This window comes from Poromitra crassiceps (assembly GCF_964638095.1).
Source record: "Poromitra crassiceps genome assembly, chromosome: 29".
Lineage (NCBI taxonomy): Eukaryota > Metazoa > Chordata > Actinopteri > Beryciformes > Melamphaidae > Poromitra > Poromitra crassiceps.
Window position 1 is genome coordinate 3,170,157 of NC_139641.1, and position 13,817 is coordinate 3,183,973.

Genomic DNA, 13,817 nt, shown 5'->3' on the forward strand with positions numbered 1-13,817 from the left:
TTTGATTTACCCTACCTGGAGAGCCAGGAGGGTGGGGTTTGCAATGTGGTCATTACTAAGGTCATGGATGGGGAACATAGCTGTTTGAAGGGATGCAGAAGCTCAGAAAAGTTGCCAACAGTGTCCTTGAGGTCCTTGACATTATTGCTGGTCCTGGAGTGAATATTCCAAGCAGACCCCTAAATGACTCAGATCCAAGCAAGCTATACTGTATCAACGCGTTTGATGTTTGCGAGCACGGAGATCCTCAGCTGAACTGAACCTGTATTTTCCTGTAAAAAGGATGAATTGCATAATGGCTTCAGAAGACGGAAGAAAAAGTGTATGCAAAAAGCAAATAGAAAACCTCTATACAAATAGAAGGAAGGAAACTCCTATTGGGCCCAGGTCTGGTTGTATATTAGAGTTCAAGTAGAGTACAGTGATAGTTGTGTTGTTATAGTGTTTGGCCTGGGAGACAAGCTACTGCACGCTATAGGTGACTAAAGCTTAGTTTCGTTAGGTTCGAGAAAGTGACATTTTATGGGTATTGCAAAAAGATATGCCCAATCTGTTTTCTTAAAACCTGAAACGATAATTCATTTTGGAAGCTCTCAGTTCGTTTCCAGGGGAATTGAATGAAGGTACTATAGGGATGAACGATATATATCGGTCTGATAAATTATCGCCCGATATGGACCATTTTATGTTATTTATTATTCAGATGATGACATTTTAGCCAATAAATAGATGAATAAATAGAGAAAATACAAAGCCAACATACTGCTTTCGCCCGGGCTGTCATTGTCAGTGAACGGCAGGCCAGGCAGCTCGTGACATCAAACAGCTGCGCCTGGGCAGTTACACTGACCACTCAACATGTGGTTGGTCGCTGTGGACGTTTATCACAGTTTCAGTTGAGAACAACACTTGCAATTTGCAATACTAGGAGGCAGCGGGGTCGGTTAGCGGTAATGTTAGCTGCTGTGGTTGCGGCGTAGCGGAGCCACTCCATGCTTCGCTTTTTTAGGCAAAATCTTTGCAAACCGCTTGTTGTGGCCAATATGCCCACGTTCAAAGCACGTTACTCCTCCCCTGAGCTGGCGTAGACCATATGAAAACCCTCATGCTTTACCTGAAATGAAATGTCCAGGGTTTGTGTCGGTGACTCCTAAAACAAATTGTTAACGCTAAGCTAAGCGGGCTAATAGCGTTAGTGCTTGTTGTGTTGGCTTGGAGTCAATCTGGGAACCCATCGGTAAAAAAAAAAAAAAAAAGTATATATTTTTCTCTAACCTCTGGGGGCAGCCTTGTTTCATGCTGTGTAACAGGAACTCGAGGGGCTCCGACGGCAGCGAAAGAAAATCCTAAAATGCCCGGCTCTGACCATTTATGGATTTCCTTTGCCCTCCTGTCGCTATGAAACAACAACAACAACATCGCTAGCTCGTTGCTAGTAGCAAGTAGCATCTTGGAAGCGAGGAGCTTGTCGTCAGATTTCCGATGCAAGTGGAAAGTCTGTCTGGAGAGATTAGCTTGGAGTTAACGTTAAGACATGTCTCCTGGCATGCAGAAAGCCAACCAAAAGGAGAGGGGGTTTGGAGAAGAGTCAGCAAGAGCCACAGACAACCCAGCTTTAGTTGCCAGTAAACATGACAATAAGAGTCTAATTTACTATGCCTTTTTGTCATTGTGTTTTATCTGCAGACAAAGCAGACATAGGCTTTCACTTCTATAAAAGCCTTTGTTTATTTCGTTGTATTAGTGATGCACTTTACTAGAGAAAGAATGAACATTTGAAGAGTCAAAAGTGTTTTGTTTCGTGTTCACAAGCTATGGAATATTACATCATCCATCTTTGCTCACTACAAGCTTAGCCTTACCCCCAGGTGCACAAACGACAGGTTAAGAACTTATTTTTTTTAAATACAAAAATGTGAACTTATTATTGGTTATCCTATGGGTTATCGGCCATGGGAAGCAGATATTTATCGGGTTATCGTATCGTCTGAAAAGAAAATCCATATCGTGCATCCCTAATAATAAAACTGAATGTAATTAGGATCCGTATGATATCATCTGATACCACAGCTGGTCTGGCTGCGACCAAAACATGAGGTCTACCTTGAGGTTTGTGGGTCATAAAGACCTCCTGATGTAATACCTCAACATAATGAGAGAAAACAATCCTATTTCCCAGAGAAATACACGTTTTTGTTTTTTTGTAAATTACTTTTGACTCATATTAAAACAAAGTCTTTGTCCGTCTCTTCCCCAGAGTCCGACGATTTAGTGCCCGCTCCCTTGTCCCTGTCAGGAGATTGATCCTTGTTCTTGAAGGGGCCGCGATCCTCACAGTTGGTGTGGAGCGGGCCGGGCCGCTGGTTCGAGTCCCACACAGATGCTGTCCTCACTGAGAGAGAGAGAGAGTTGAGGGGGGGGGAGAGAGAGATGGGGGGGAGAGAGAGAGACAGAGAGAGATAGGGAGGATGAGTGGGTATTCTGTTCATTGTCACTACTAGTGCAGTGGCCGTTCCCCTCTCTCCCCTTCCCGCCATTCAAACATCACGCTCTCCCAGTCTTCAAACCCCCCGGCCAATCATCGTCCCCCTGATTGCACCGATCCCCCGCAATTGGTCGAATTGCATGAAATTCAAGACTGCACTTTCTAGCGTCCTAGGCAAGTATCAAACCCAGGAACTTCTTGCTGTGAGGCGGGAGTGCGAGGCAGGAATGCTACCACTGGTTCATGTATTCGCTATCCAATGTATTTATTGACACCATGGCATGAGTAGGCTTACAAGGTCTCATACACATGGGTGAAACCATTCAAGTAGAATATTATGGACGGTTTTCACAGAATTGTGTTGCTAGGGAACAGTTTGTGTTGCTAGGGAACAGTTTGTGTTGCTAGGGAACAGTTTGTGTTGCTAGGGAACAGTTTGAAACCTAGCGTATTTCCTATCAGCTATTGTACTAGCAAAGACTGCAACAGGAAGTAAGCTAGGGGCAATTTAGAATGTTTATATTGTCAAGTTAAAACCATCTACAGAGATAGTAACCCACCTTCCTGAGCAGCCGACGTGTTCTTGGTGGGAGAGCCCTCCTTGTCTTTCTCTGACAGCGCCCTCTTCAGGGTGGGAGGGAGAACTGCTACCTTGGGTGACACCCCACCACTGCTGGGTGAATCGGAGCTCTCGTCTATCAGGGAGACGATCAGACAGACAACTCAGAACTAACTCTTGTTATGATTTGGTGCTATATACTGTAGATATAACATTGATTGATAATAGGGACGGGCATTTCTAGCAAAAACACTAGTTGAAATTCTCAAAATTCGCCCACTATTTTTTTGTGTGACTCAAATTGTACATGGTCTCCCCTGATTCTAAGTATAGTTGAATCGCTTGGTTTGACCAAGTAAAACAATTTTTATAAGCATTTTATGCAAGGTCTATGGAAAAATGAATGGCGGATGAAATCCCATGGACAGGGAGATGGGGGTGACTTTGGCACTCTTTACTGTCATTAGGCAGCCAGACCTACATTAGCCGTTAGCATTAGCGTAGTGCCGAGATGGCCCAGGCAATAGTAGACAGAATATCAGCTTTTCTTCATGCAGTAACATGCCTTGAAGCCTTTTCCTTGTGACTGAGTGTTGCTGTAATATAGACAGTTTAAGACAATTTCTACTACATTTTCTAGAGGTTCTGCAACTGCTGTCAGCTGAGCCTAGAGCCGTTATGCTCCAGTGTGCAGCTCTGGTGCACAGCTCCTATGGCAACGTCACATGGACAAACGGTGTCATTCAGAGACAGGCGCGGGTAAAAATAATAAATAATAAATAATAAAAATAAAACAAATTATACAAAATAATAAAAGTCGATCTTCATAATAAAAACAATTATTCGAACATTCGAAAATTCGTTGCCCATCCATAATTGATAATACTCTTTACTGTCATAATATCTAGGCCTAGGCCTCCTACCTGAAACAAAAGGTAGCAGAAAACATCCTGAGGGGTATGGCTGGCTCCCGGCCTAATAGACTCCATAGACTACTCAAGAGATATTTGAGTCCAATGCCGAAGTATCAGAAACTGCAGTTCATCAAATGGCCACTTGAGGCTGGCTTCAAAAGTGAGTAAATCCCCATGGACCCCCATGTTAAAATGCCCAACTTTACAGCAGAAATAACAGTTTACAGCCTGGTACAACACTTTTTTTTTGGGTCTCTAATTGGTCACTGTTTTGGTCGCTAATTTCACCGTTCATTACACCTGTATTGGAGGTGGTACGTGGAGGTACTACAGGGGGGGCTTGAGAGAAAGAGTAAAATAGAAAAATGTAAGAATAAATCATGAAAATAAATGAAATGTTAAAAATAAATCTGCTCAGGTCAGGAGGCACTGATTGCAACTCTTTCACTCCATGTCTTATTTTGTAATGTTATATTGTTCAAAAGGTGGTTTATCATCCATTCATTGCATCATAAGCTGTAGTTTTCTCTTGTTGTTTTATAAGCAAAATGTTGTAGTTGGGTAATTTGGGTACTTGGATTCAGAAATCAGAGAAAGGGGTACTGAAGCCAGACAAGTTTGAGACCCATTGGTCTATGGTATAAATCAGATGTAGCAACTGGTTTAGACCCAAGGCTTTGACAGTACCTATGCTCCTGCTACTGGGAGTCCTCGGCTTCTGTGCGATGGAGGGTCGGGCAGCCAGGGCAGGCTTGGCTCCCTGGGGCACTGGGGGTTTGGGGCCGGCCGGTGTCCCAGGGGCAATGGAGGAGGAGGTGGCCTGGAGACGAGGTGCTGTTTCGGGCTTGCTCTCGCCGCGGGGAGGGGTCTTCTCCGGGGAGCTGCAGGGAGACCTGTTCTCTGCAGGGGGGGGCACGGGCTTGGCTGCTCACATACAACGTGAGGAAGACACAAGAAGACATGCACACACACACATTTCAGTTTCTTCATTTGGATGTTTTATTAACAACATAATAATAATAATAATAATAATAATAATAATAATGATAATGATAATAATATTAATAAATTGAACTTATATTGTGCTTTTCAAGAACTCAGACACTTTACATAATATAATAAACACTGAGGGGGTGGGGGGAGACGTTAGTGTACAGATAGCAGACAAAGATGACACTATACACTAAACATTATGACAAACAGCACAGAGACACACAAGGATGGCTGGTGGGAGGGGACTAATAGAAGGTGGGAGGGGACTAATAGAAGGTGGGAGGGGACTAATAGAAGGCGGTGAATAGAAGGCGGTCTTAAGGCGGGACAGGATAACTGTAAGGGATTCTGTATATGCGTTTCTGATTTCTTGGGGGAGGGAGTTCCAGAGCCTGAGAGCTGCCAGAGAGAGCTGCTCTGTCCCTAAAAGTGAAGGATGGACTTGGGGGTGGAGAGGTCAGCTGAGGTGGATCTGAGGGACAGGGAGGGTTGGTAGGTGGAGAGGATGTCACTCAGTGAGGTAAAGGGGGGGGGGGGGCAGTTGGTGAAGGGCTTTGTAGGTGATCAGGATTTTGAACTTGATCTGGTGAGAGACGGGAAGCCAGTGAAGATCTTTTAGGACTGATGTTACATGACATTACATTACGTCATTTGGCAGACGCTTTTATCCAAAGCGACTTACAATAACACATTTTTGTCAGCAATATAGCAATCAACTATGCAACACAGTCTATGACAACTACAACTTCTGTAAGGAATAGTGGTACAAGTTTAGTTTAGGTTAGTTTAGATTTTAGGTTAGTTAGGGTAGGGTTAGGTTTTTTTTTTGAGAGAGAGAGAAAGAAGTTAGTTCAAGAAGGGCCCAGATGGAGCCTGAAAAGTCAAGTCAAGTCAAGTCAAGTTTATTTGTATAGCACATTTCATACACAGAGGCAATTCAAAGTGCTTCACATAAAATGGTTGACAGGAAAATAAACGAAAAGAAGAAATAAAATGGACATTTAAAAGCATCACAACAAAACTTAAAAAAAAGAGTATAAAAAGTGCAATAAGCAACAGGCGCAGCAGTTGCAGAAAGAGCTAAAACTTATAGAGGACTCATTGGGTTTGCATAGTAGCTGTCAGCAGTTAAAAGCGATGGTAAACATAAAAGTCTTTAGTCTATTTTTAAAAGTAAGTAAGGTTGGGGCAGATCTGAGGTCTTCAGGCAATTTGTTCCAGCTGGCAGAAGCATAGTGGGTAAATGCAGCCTTCCCGTGATTTGATTTGATCCTAGGGACAGTTAATAAGCTGGACCCTGTTGACCTAAGAGTTCTAGACGGTTCGTAGCGTGGGAGCAATTCAGCTATGTATTTTGGGCCTAGGCCATTAAGTGATTTATAGACTAATAACAGTATTTTAAAATCTATTCTATGACACACTGGCAACCAGTGTAAGGACTTAAGAACTGGAGTGATATGATCAGCTTTCTTAGTCTTCGTTAGAACTCTAGCAGCAGCATTCTGAATGAGTTGAAGTTGCCCAAGTTCTTTTTTGGAGAGACCAGAAAAAAGGCTATTGCAGTAGTCTAACCTACTATAAATGAAGGCGTGAATTAGTTTTTCTAGATCCTGTCTGGACATGTATCCCCTAATTCTTGCTATATTTTTAAGATGATAAAAAGCTGATTTTCTAATTGTGGGAGTTAAAGTTGAGATCGGAATCAATAATAACTCCAAGATTTTTGACTTGATCCTTAGGCTTCAGGGATCGAGACTCAAGGCGTGCAGTGATTTTAAGCCTTTGTTCTTTGGGGCCAAACACGATCACCTCAGTTTTGTCTTTGTTTAGCTGTAGGAAATTCTGGCACATCCAGTTATTTATTTGATCAATGCACTGGCACAATGATTCTATGGGGGCATAGTCAGCTGAGGAAAGAGTTATATACAACTGAGTGTCGTCTGCATAGTTATGATAGGCTACTTTGTTTTTTTGCATAATTAGGCCTAGAGGGAGCATATAAAGGTTGAAGAGAACGGGCCCCATAATGGATCCTTGAGGCACCCAACAAGTCATCCTAGTTAGGTCAGATGTGTAATTGCCAATGGAGACAAAGTACTTCCTGTCTTGAAGATAGGACTTGAACCACTGGAGGACCGTACCCGATAGCCCAACCCAGTTTTCCAGTCTGTCCAATAAAATTGAGTGGTCAACAGTGTCAAATGCAGCGCTAAGATCCAGTAGCACTAGAATCAAATTGTTGCCTGAGTCTGTGTTCATTCTGATGTCATTTATGACTTTAGTAAGCGCGGTTTCAGTGCTGTGATGGGGGCGAAAGCCTGATTGGAGTTTATCTAGGAGATCATTTGATGAGTCTTTAGTCTTTAGTCTAAGTCTTTAGTCTTTAGATGAGTCTTTAGTCTTTTCCGAAAGATCCGCCTAGGACATAATCACATTGAGTTAATTTTGTCAAAAGTTCAATAACTTTTGATCCGCTAATAATAAAGCTTGTACATAACAAGTGCGTGGCCCCATTGACCTTGCATTCGTTTTTGCCCAAATTTCCAGAGTTACTATGAGGAACAGAATGGATTGTGCTAAGAAAGAACTCATTGGTCAGTAGCAAATAGGGCTAGACTTTAAAAATGTGAACTATCCTGTTGAGGCAATGGTTTTGCAGTTGGATCCACATGAACCAATGGCTTCTGCAACTGATTGTTTTTCATATTTTACAGCTGAAGCAAGTGTCCATGTAAGACAACATGCACAGTCACAGTAGCTATACCGTAGCATTACTAAATGTGTACATAGGCTGCAGAACAGTGTGTGCCAATGCACTGCTCCCAGAAGAGGAGTGTAGCTAAAGTGTGCATGTGTTGTATATAATGTGTTGTACATCGGACTGGGCAATAATTCAATATTATCATTTATCGTCTTTCATCGGAATCGTATCGTGATGATTTGGGGATGTCGTGACACACAATTCTGCTGTCAAAATTGATGAAAACAAACAAATTTTACTCCCTTTACTCACTTGACTTGACAAAAAGAAGTATGAAACATTATTTAAGGTATATTCTTTGAATATTTCTATTTTGTTTGACATCACACCTAACAATACCATTCAATTCAACTGGATTTAAAACATGATTTTGCATACCAAAATGTGAGCCATATCGTGATATAATTTATATCGATACATAAAAAAATCTTTGTGATTATGGTGATATTGATTTCAACCATATCGCCCAGCCCTAATTGTAAAGCCATATTTATTGTTCCATGGCCTACAGCAGGGGTGCCCAATACGTCGATCGCGATCGACCGGTCGATCGCGAAGGTAGTGTGGTCGATCTTTTTTTTTTTACTGTTTTTCCACTGTTTCCACTGTTTTTCCACTGTTTCCACTGTTTTTCCACTGTTTTTCCACTGTTTCCACTGTTTTTCCACTGTTTCCCCACTGTTTTTCCACTGTTCCACTGTATACTCAGTGTATATATATATAAATAAATATGTTTGGTAGATCACTTTGACTTGGTCATTTTAAAAGTAGCTCCCAAGCTGAAAAAGTGTGGGCACCCCTGGCCTACAGTATATACACATTGTAATCTTTGGGACAATTACCAACAATCAACAACTAACAACAACAAAATCAGTGTTCCTTTTGCATTAGAAGTGGCTCCCTTCTCTCTTTATTTTTCTAGTACATTTCACCTCAAGAGACTAACCTTGCTAAATACAGGGTAAATAAAAATGATAAGGAAAAAAAGAAATCCTCACCTGTTGCATTGCTGTCAGGTTTGTCAGGGCTGGAAGACTGGAGGAAACAAGAAAATGCTGGGTCAAAGAAAGACAAATGCTGAAACTGTTAGTTTTGCAGCTAAGGAAAGATGAAACCTATGTCTAAACACTGTGTACACAGAGACCCTGCTTTACTAAAGCTGTTCATGATAGGTCAAGCCAGTAATATGACACTTGATTGGTCAAACAAATGGCCTTGGACCCAAATGGCCTAAATGTTTTGGGTAAATGTTAGGACCACCTTCATAATATAATTATAATATTATATACAGTATATACCCATCTCTTCCCCTTCACAATTACATTTATGATTTAGCAGAAAAAACACATAGCAGTCAATCAGTTTGCTCATTCTTTCTGAAAAAGAAAGCTGGAAAAAAGAAAAGGATTTTGTTGGAGATTCAAGCTTTCCATCAAACCACTGCGAGAGCAGCGTGCAGTTGCCAGTCTAAACTGCAAGACAACATGTTAACAGAAGGGGGCGCTGTCGTGTTAGAAATTCCTGAGGTGCAACTCACGCACCCAAGCCTGTCTGCTGTGTAGCTCTTTCTATTGATCTATTCACAAACAACACAACACAACACAACACAACACACGCACATACAACACAACACAACACAACACAACACAACACACGCACATACAACACAACACAACACAACACAACACAACACAACACAACACAACACAACACAACACAACACAACACAACACAGGGTGGTGACCAGTTAGACAGTCCTACTGGCAGGCTATTAATGCAGCATGTCCTCATACTGAAAAAAATAGAATAAGTCCAATGAAACCACATATGAGCGAAAATCTGCGGGCGAGCCGAGGGTACAAACAGGCCCATATCCTAGTTTAAATTAAAATGAGATGGCACATAGGGTGGGCGTGAGGTGGACGGGAGTACAAGACTACTGGGAGTGCGGCGCCTGATAATGGACTAACGCCTACATTCCACTGAGTCCGTGTTGGGTCCGTCTGCGCTGCGGTACGGCTTCGGAGCCGATATGTTTACACTCTAATCATTGTGTCAACTCCCACCTACTCCGCTGCGTTGCGTGTCTACTCCGTCCCAGCTCCGACGATCCGGAGCTCTCCGAAAAAGATACGCAAGGCTTCTATTTTTCACGGATGTCGGAGCAAAGCCGCAGCAAGTTGGGCGGAGCCAGGCATGGAGTCAACAGGGCAGAGGTGCTTACAGCATTCAACATCAAGCCAGAGGACAAACATGGATGAGGAAAAGTTCATCATTGAAGTGGAAAACCACAAAATAATATATGACACGACCCATCCTTTTTACAAGGACAACACCAAGCAAGTCCACCCCTCCTCTCTGCTTCTCCAGTTGGGAACAATGATCTTCTGCCTGTTTGTTGTTGTATTTATCCCACATACAAATTGTCTCACGCGTTTTCACCTGCATGCAGCCGGTTAGTGTTGGCGGAGCACAGAGCACGGAGCAAAACCGGAGCACAGCCACAACGCAACGCAAATGCAACCAGTGCAATCCCGGTGTAAGAGTAGGGAATCAGTGGATGGATATTAAAATGAACAACGAAAATCAGTGTGTACTGTACATACATAGTGTACAAATAGATTGTGGGTTAAAATCTGGCACATGACCTATACTGAATGTCAACTTCTTTCCCTTCCCTCTGATGCTTCCTATGACTGCAGGGTTTCACCTTGTGTGCTCTCCTCTCCTGCTTGGCCTTCATCTCGGCCAGCAGGCCGCTGCCCATCACCTGCACCCCCGGGTAGCGCCTGCCCCCCTGCGGACTACCCCTGCCGTCCAGACCCTCCCAGGCCTCGTCCATGGAGTCCGGTGTCCTCAGCTCCTCCGACCGGTCCGAACTGCTACTGTAGTCCGTGGGCTGCGACCGGCTGGAGGCGTCTTTGGACTCTCTGGAGTGGAGGAGACAGGATATACTAGTGAACTAACCTTCAATACTATAAAGATTTGTGTGTCATCTGCATTATGTGGTGACAGATCTACTGAGAACATAGCTAAAGGTAAGCATGGAAAGATTCAACAGAAGAGGACCAAGAATTGACTCCTGTGCAGGGCTCGACATTAACTTTTTGAGGCACTTCCCTTCGGACAAGTACAATTATCTTTCACTTGTCCTGTCACAAAAGTCACTTGTCCGGATAAAAATGCCCCCAAAAAATCCCCAAACCCAATTTTTTTTTAACACATTGACTGCCAGCCGTTTTTTTCTTGCTGTAGGTAGCTTCTGCCAAGCCGTTTTTTGAGGATTGTGGCTCATTTTACAAGAGCCGAGGATTCTTTTCTGCTTGGAGTTTGTGAACATACAATATCTCAAAAGTACTAATAGAATGTGTACTTTCTCTGTCTAAAAGAGTTAGTTTGTAGAGTTAGTAGTTATGTAAGCATTAGCAGTTGAATACAGCATGGTTTTAGCGTCAGAAAAAATATTCAGAGATAAACGGCTTTTTGTGAAATTCGATATAACAGTCACTTTAACCATTCATTTTTGGCTCTCTCTCTCTCTCTCTCCCCCTCTCGCTCTCTCTCTCTCTCTCTCTCTCTTCCTCTCGCTCTCCCTCCCTCTCTCTCTCTCTCTCTCTCTCTCCCTCCCTCTCGCTCTCCCTCCCTCTCTCTCTCTCTCCCTCCCTCTCGGGAGGGAGACGCACTAGGTTTAATCCTAGTGAGAGGGGGAGAGGGAGAGAGAGAGAGAGAGAGAGAGAGGGAGGGAGGGAGAGAGAGAGAGCGAGAGAGAGAGAGAGAGAGAGAGAGAGAGGGAGAGAGCGAGAGGGAGAGTTGCTTCAACTCCTCCCTCCGTGGGCGTTCTTCTTGGCTGCAGCGGCCGTCACAAGCTTGTCACCAGTCTGACTGCTTTGCTGCTGTCCTGTGCCTGTCTGCACGGCCGCTGTTTGAGGAAGTCGGCATGGACTCGCTCGCTTCTTGGAGTTTTGGTTGAGAGAAGCTTTTGCGATTCTGGTCATATTTATGCTGCGTGTTTCAAAGTGTGTTCCACCAATCTATTATGTAAATTTGCAATCCCGCATCGCCAGCAATCAGCGGGAAAACGAAAGCGTTTTCCCCCATCCATTTTCATGAGAATGGCTGGGGTGAGAATGGCGTGACAAGTTAAAAAAATGCTTGCCTTCCTCTAGTGAGGAGAGCACTGTTGCCACTTAGTGGGTCGGTGGAATGGGTTGTAAACGTTCGGTGGCTCCAATAATTATATAAGAGATGTAAAAGGGTTAGATGCACATCCCACGGTCAAAAAAAAAAAATCATTTTTTTGACGAGTCAAGTCGTCGCTGGCAGTGAACAGCTGGATTGTGTTTGACGACTACACTCGTCGTTGGCAGTCAAGGTGTTAACAAGCACATCAAAATACATTAAGATATTACGGACAAAAGGCGACAGACTCATCACACATTATTCATGGTTAGGAGTTCCCAATAAGTCTACCTCTGTGTCAGAGGTTGACTAATGTGAACCCCTAACCCTGAATAATATGCGTCATTTATTGTTATCAGGCACTGATAATGTTTATGACCTGATAAAACAGACTTTCTATATTACTGAGGACCTCTTCTGCTAAATACAGAACTCTGATTTATTGAAATCAACGTTACATCCCCATAAACACACGCACAGCCACTGAAGTGCAACTCCACAGAGTGCGCAGTGGGCTTCTGTTTTCAGGATAACGGCTGGGGCTATGGGTTTTCGGTCAGAACAGGACATTTTAGGGGCAGGGGCATGGTGGTGCAGTGGTAAGCGCTGTCGCCTCACAGCTCGAAGGTCCTGGGTTCGATTCCCACCTGCCCGTCCGCATGTCCTCGAGTGCCCGCGTCAAAAAGGGCCTTTCTGTGTGGAGTTTGCATGTTCTTCCCGTGCCTCCCGGGGGTTTCCTTCATATAGGAACTCCCTTCACCAAAACATGCAATATCCTGGTTGCTAATGTGGTTCCTCCTCTGGTCGTTAAGGGCGCCTGTTCAGAGGGAGGGGAACTGGTTGGAATAGCGTGATCCTCCCACGTGCTATGTCCTACCGGTGAAGCTTCCCCTGTCAGGTGAAAAGAAGCGGCTGGCTACTGCCCATGGAGCCAGTTTCGGCTCTCCCCAGATTGGCAGAGGGTGGAGCAGCAACCAGGATAAATAAATTAAAATGAGCACAAACGGGGGATAAAAATGGGATAGCCATAAGTTAGCTAGCTATCATTAACTCAACACAACTTACTTGTCAGCCAAGTTGAGCTGCACCCGGCAGATATAGCAGAACATTTCCCCTTCCTCGTAACGCACCCACTCAAACTCATCTCTCCAACAAACTTTCTTTGTCTTTTTGACTCGTATGCTGCATGCTTTGTGACCGTAACATTAGTTGTGTTTGTTTTGGGGGCTTTCCCAGGCACTTGCGCGGGCTGCAGAGCCTGGAGGAACATCTTTCTCCATTCAGAGGTAGGTTAAAATGATTGAACGGCGAGCAGCGGTCAAGACTTGGACCAAGTCCTGATTGGTCAATCAAAGCATTCTGATTTGGATGCTGGTTTGACGTATTGTTGGGGGAATGCGTTTGTACAGTATCAAATGGTTATAGCTCAGTAATAGGTGGGTGGGACATTATAAAGTGAAGTCACACGGTATTTGTTTTACTTGTCCGATGGGGCGAGTAAAAAACAACACTTGTCCTTGCAAAAAAGCAGCTTGTCCCGGACGAGCGTTAACGTCGAGCCCTGCCCTCGTGGGACTCCACATAATATATCATCAACGGAGACAATGAAATTGTGGTCTTGTGAATATGATTCAAAGTAAGAACTGAACCAGACGACTAACCAAGGTCTTAGGCCTGTCTATTAAAATGGTATGATCCAGTGTGACTGGAACTTATATATTGTTAGTTATTAAAGGAACACTCCGCCCATTTTCAACCAGCTTTGTATCATTAGAACATCAGTAGTATATCAGAAAACTGTAAACTGTTTTGAAGTCTGTCATTTTATTTGACAGTTATTGAGTGTGAAAGTGTGGACCAGTGACATCACTGGTCCACACTAACTCAAACTAATAACTCATTAACTCAAATCAACTCTCAATAACT

At 43.6% G+C, this 13,817-nt stretch overlaps 1 protein-coding gene across 1 annotated transcript in view; it reads right to left on the reverse strand.

Annotated features, from left to right (window-relative positions):
• Positions 1-2,219: 2,219 nt before the first annotated feature.
• The window catches only part of LOC310799907 (F-actin-uncapping protein LRRC16A-like), a gene marked incomplete at both ends in the record, with an annotated part of 126,622 nt that continues 115,024 nt past the window's right edge, over positions 2,220-13,817 (reverse strand). The window contains 5 exons of the mRNA XM_083662515.1: positions 2,220-2,392; positions 3,046-3,180; positions 4,646-4,882; positions 8,711-8,747; positions 10,423-10,642. Of these exons, the coding sequence (XP_083518641.1) occupies positions 2,220-2,392; positions 3,046-3,180; positions 4,646-4,882; positions 8,711-8,747; positions 10,423-10,642 (802 nt within the window). The remainder of the gene's footprint in view (positions 2,393-3,045; positions 3,181-4,645; positions 4,883-8,710; positions 8,748-10,422; positions 10,643-13,817) is intronic.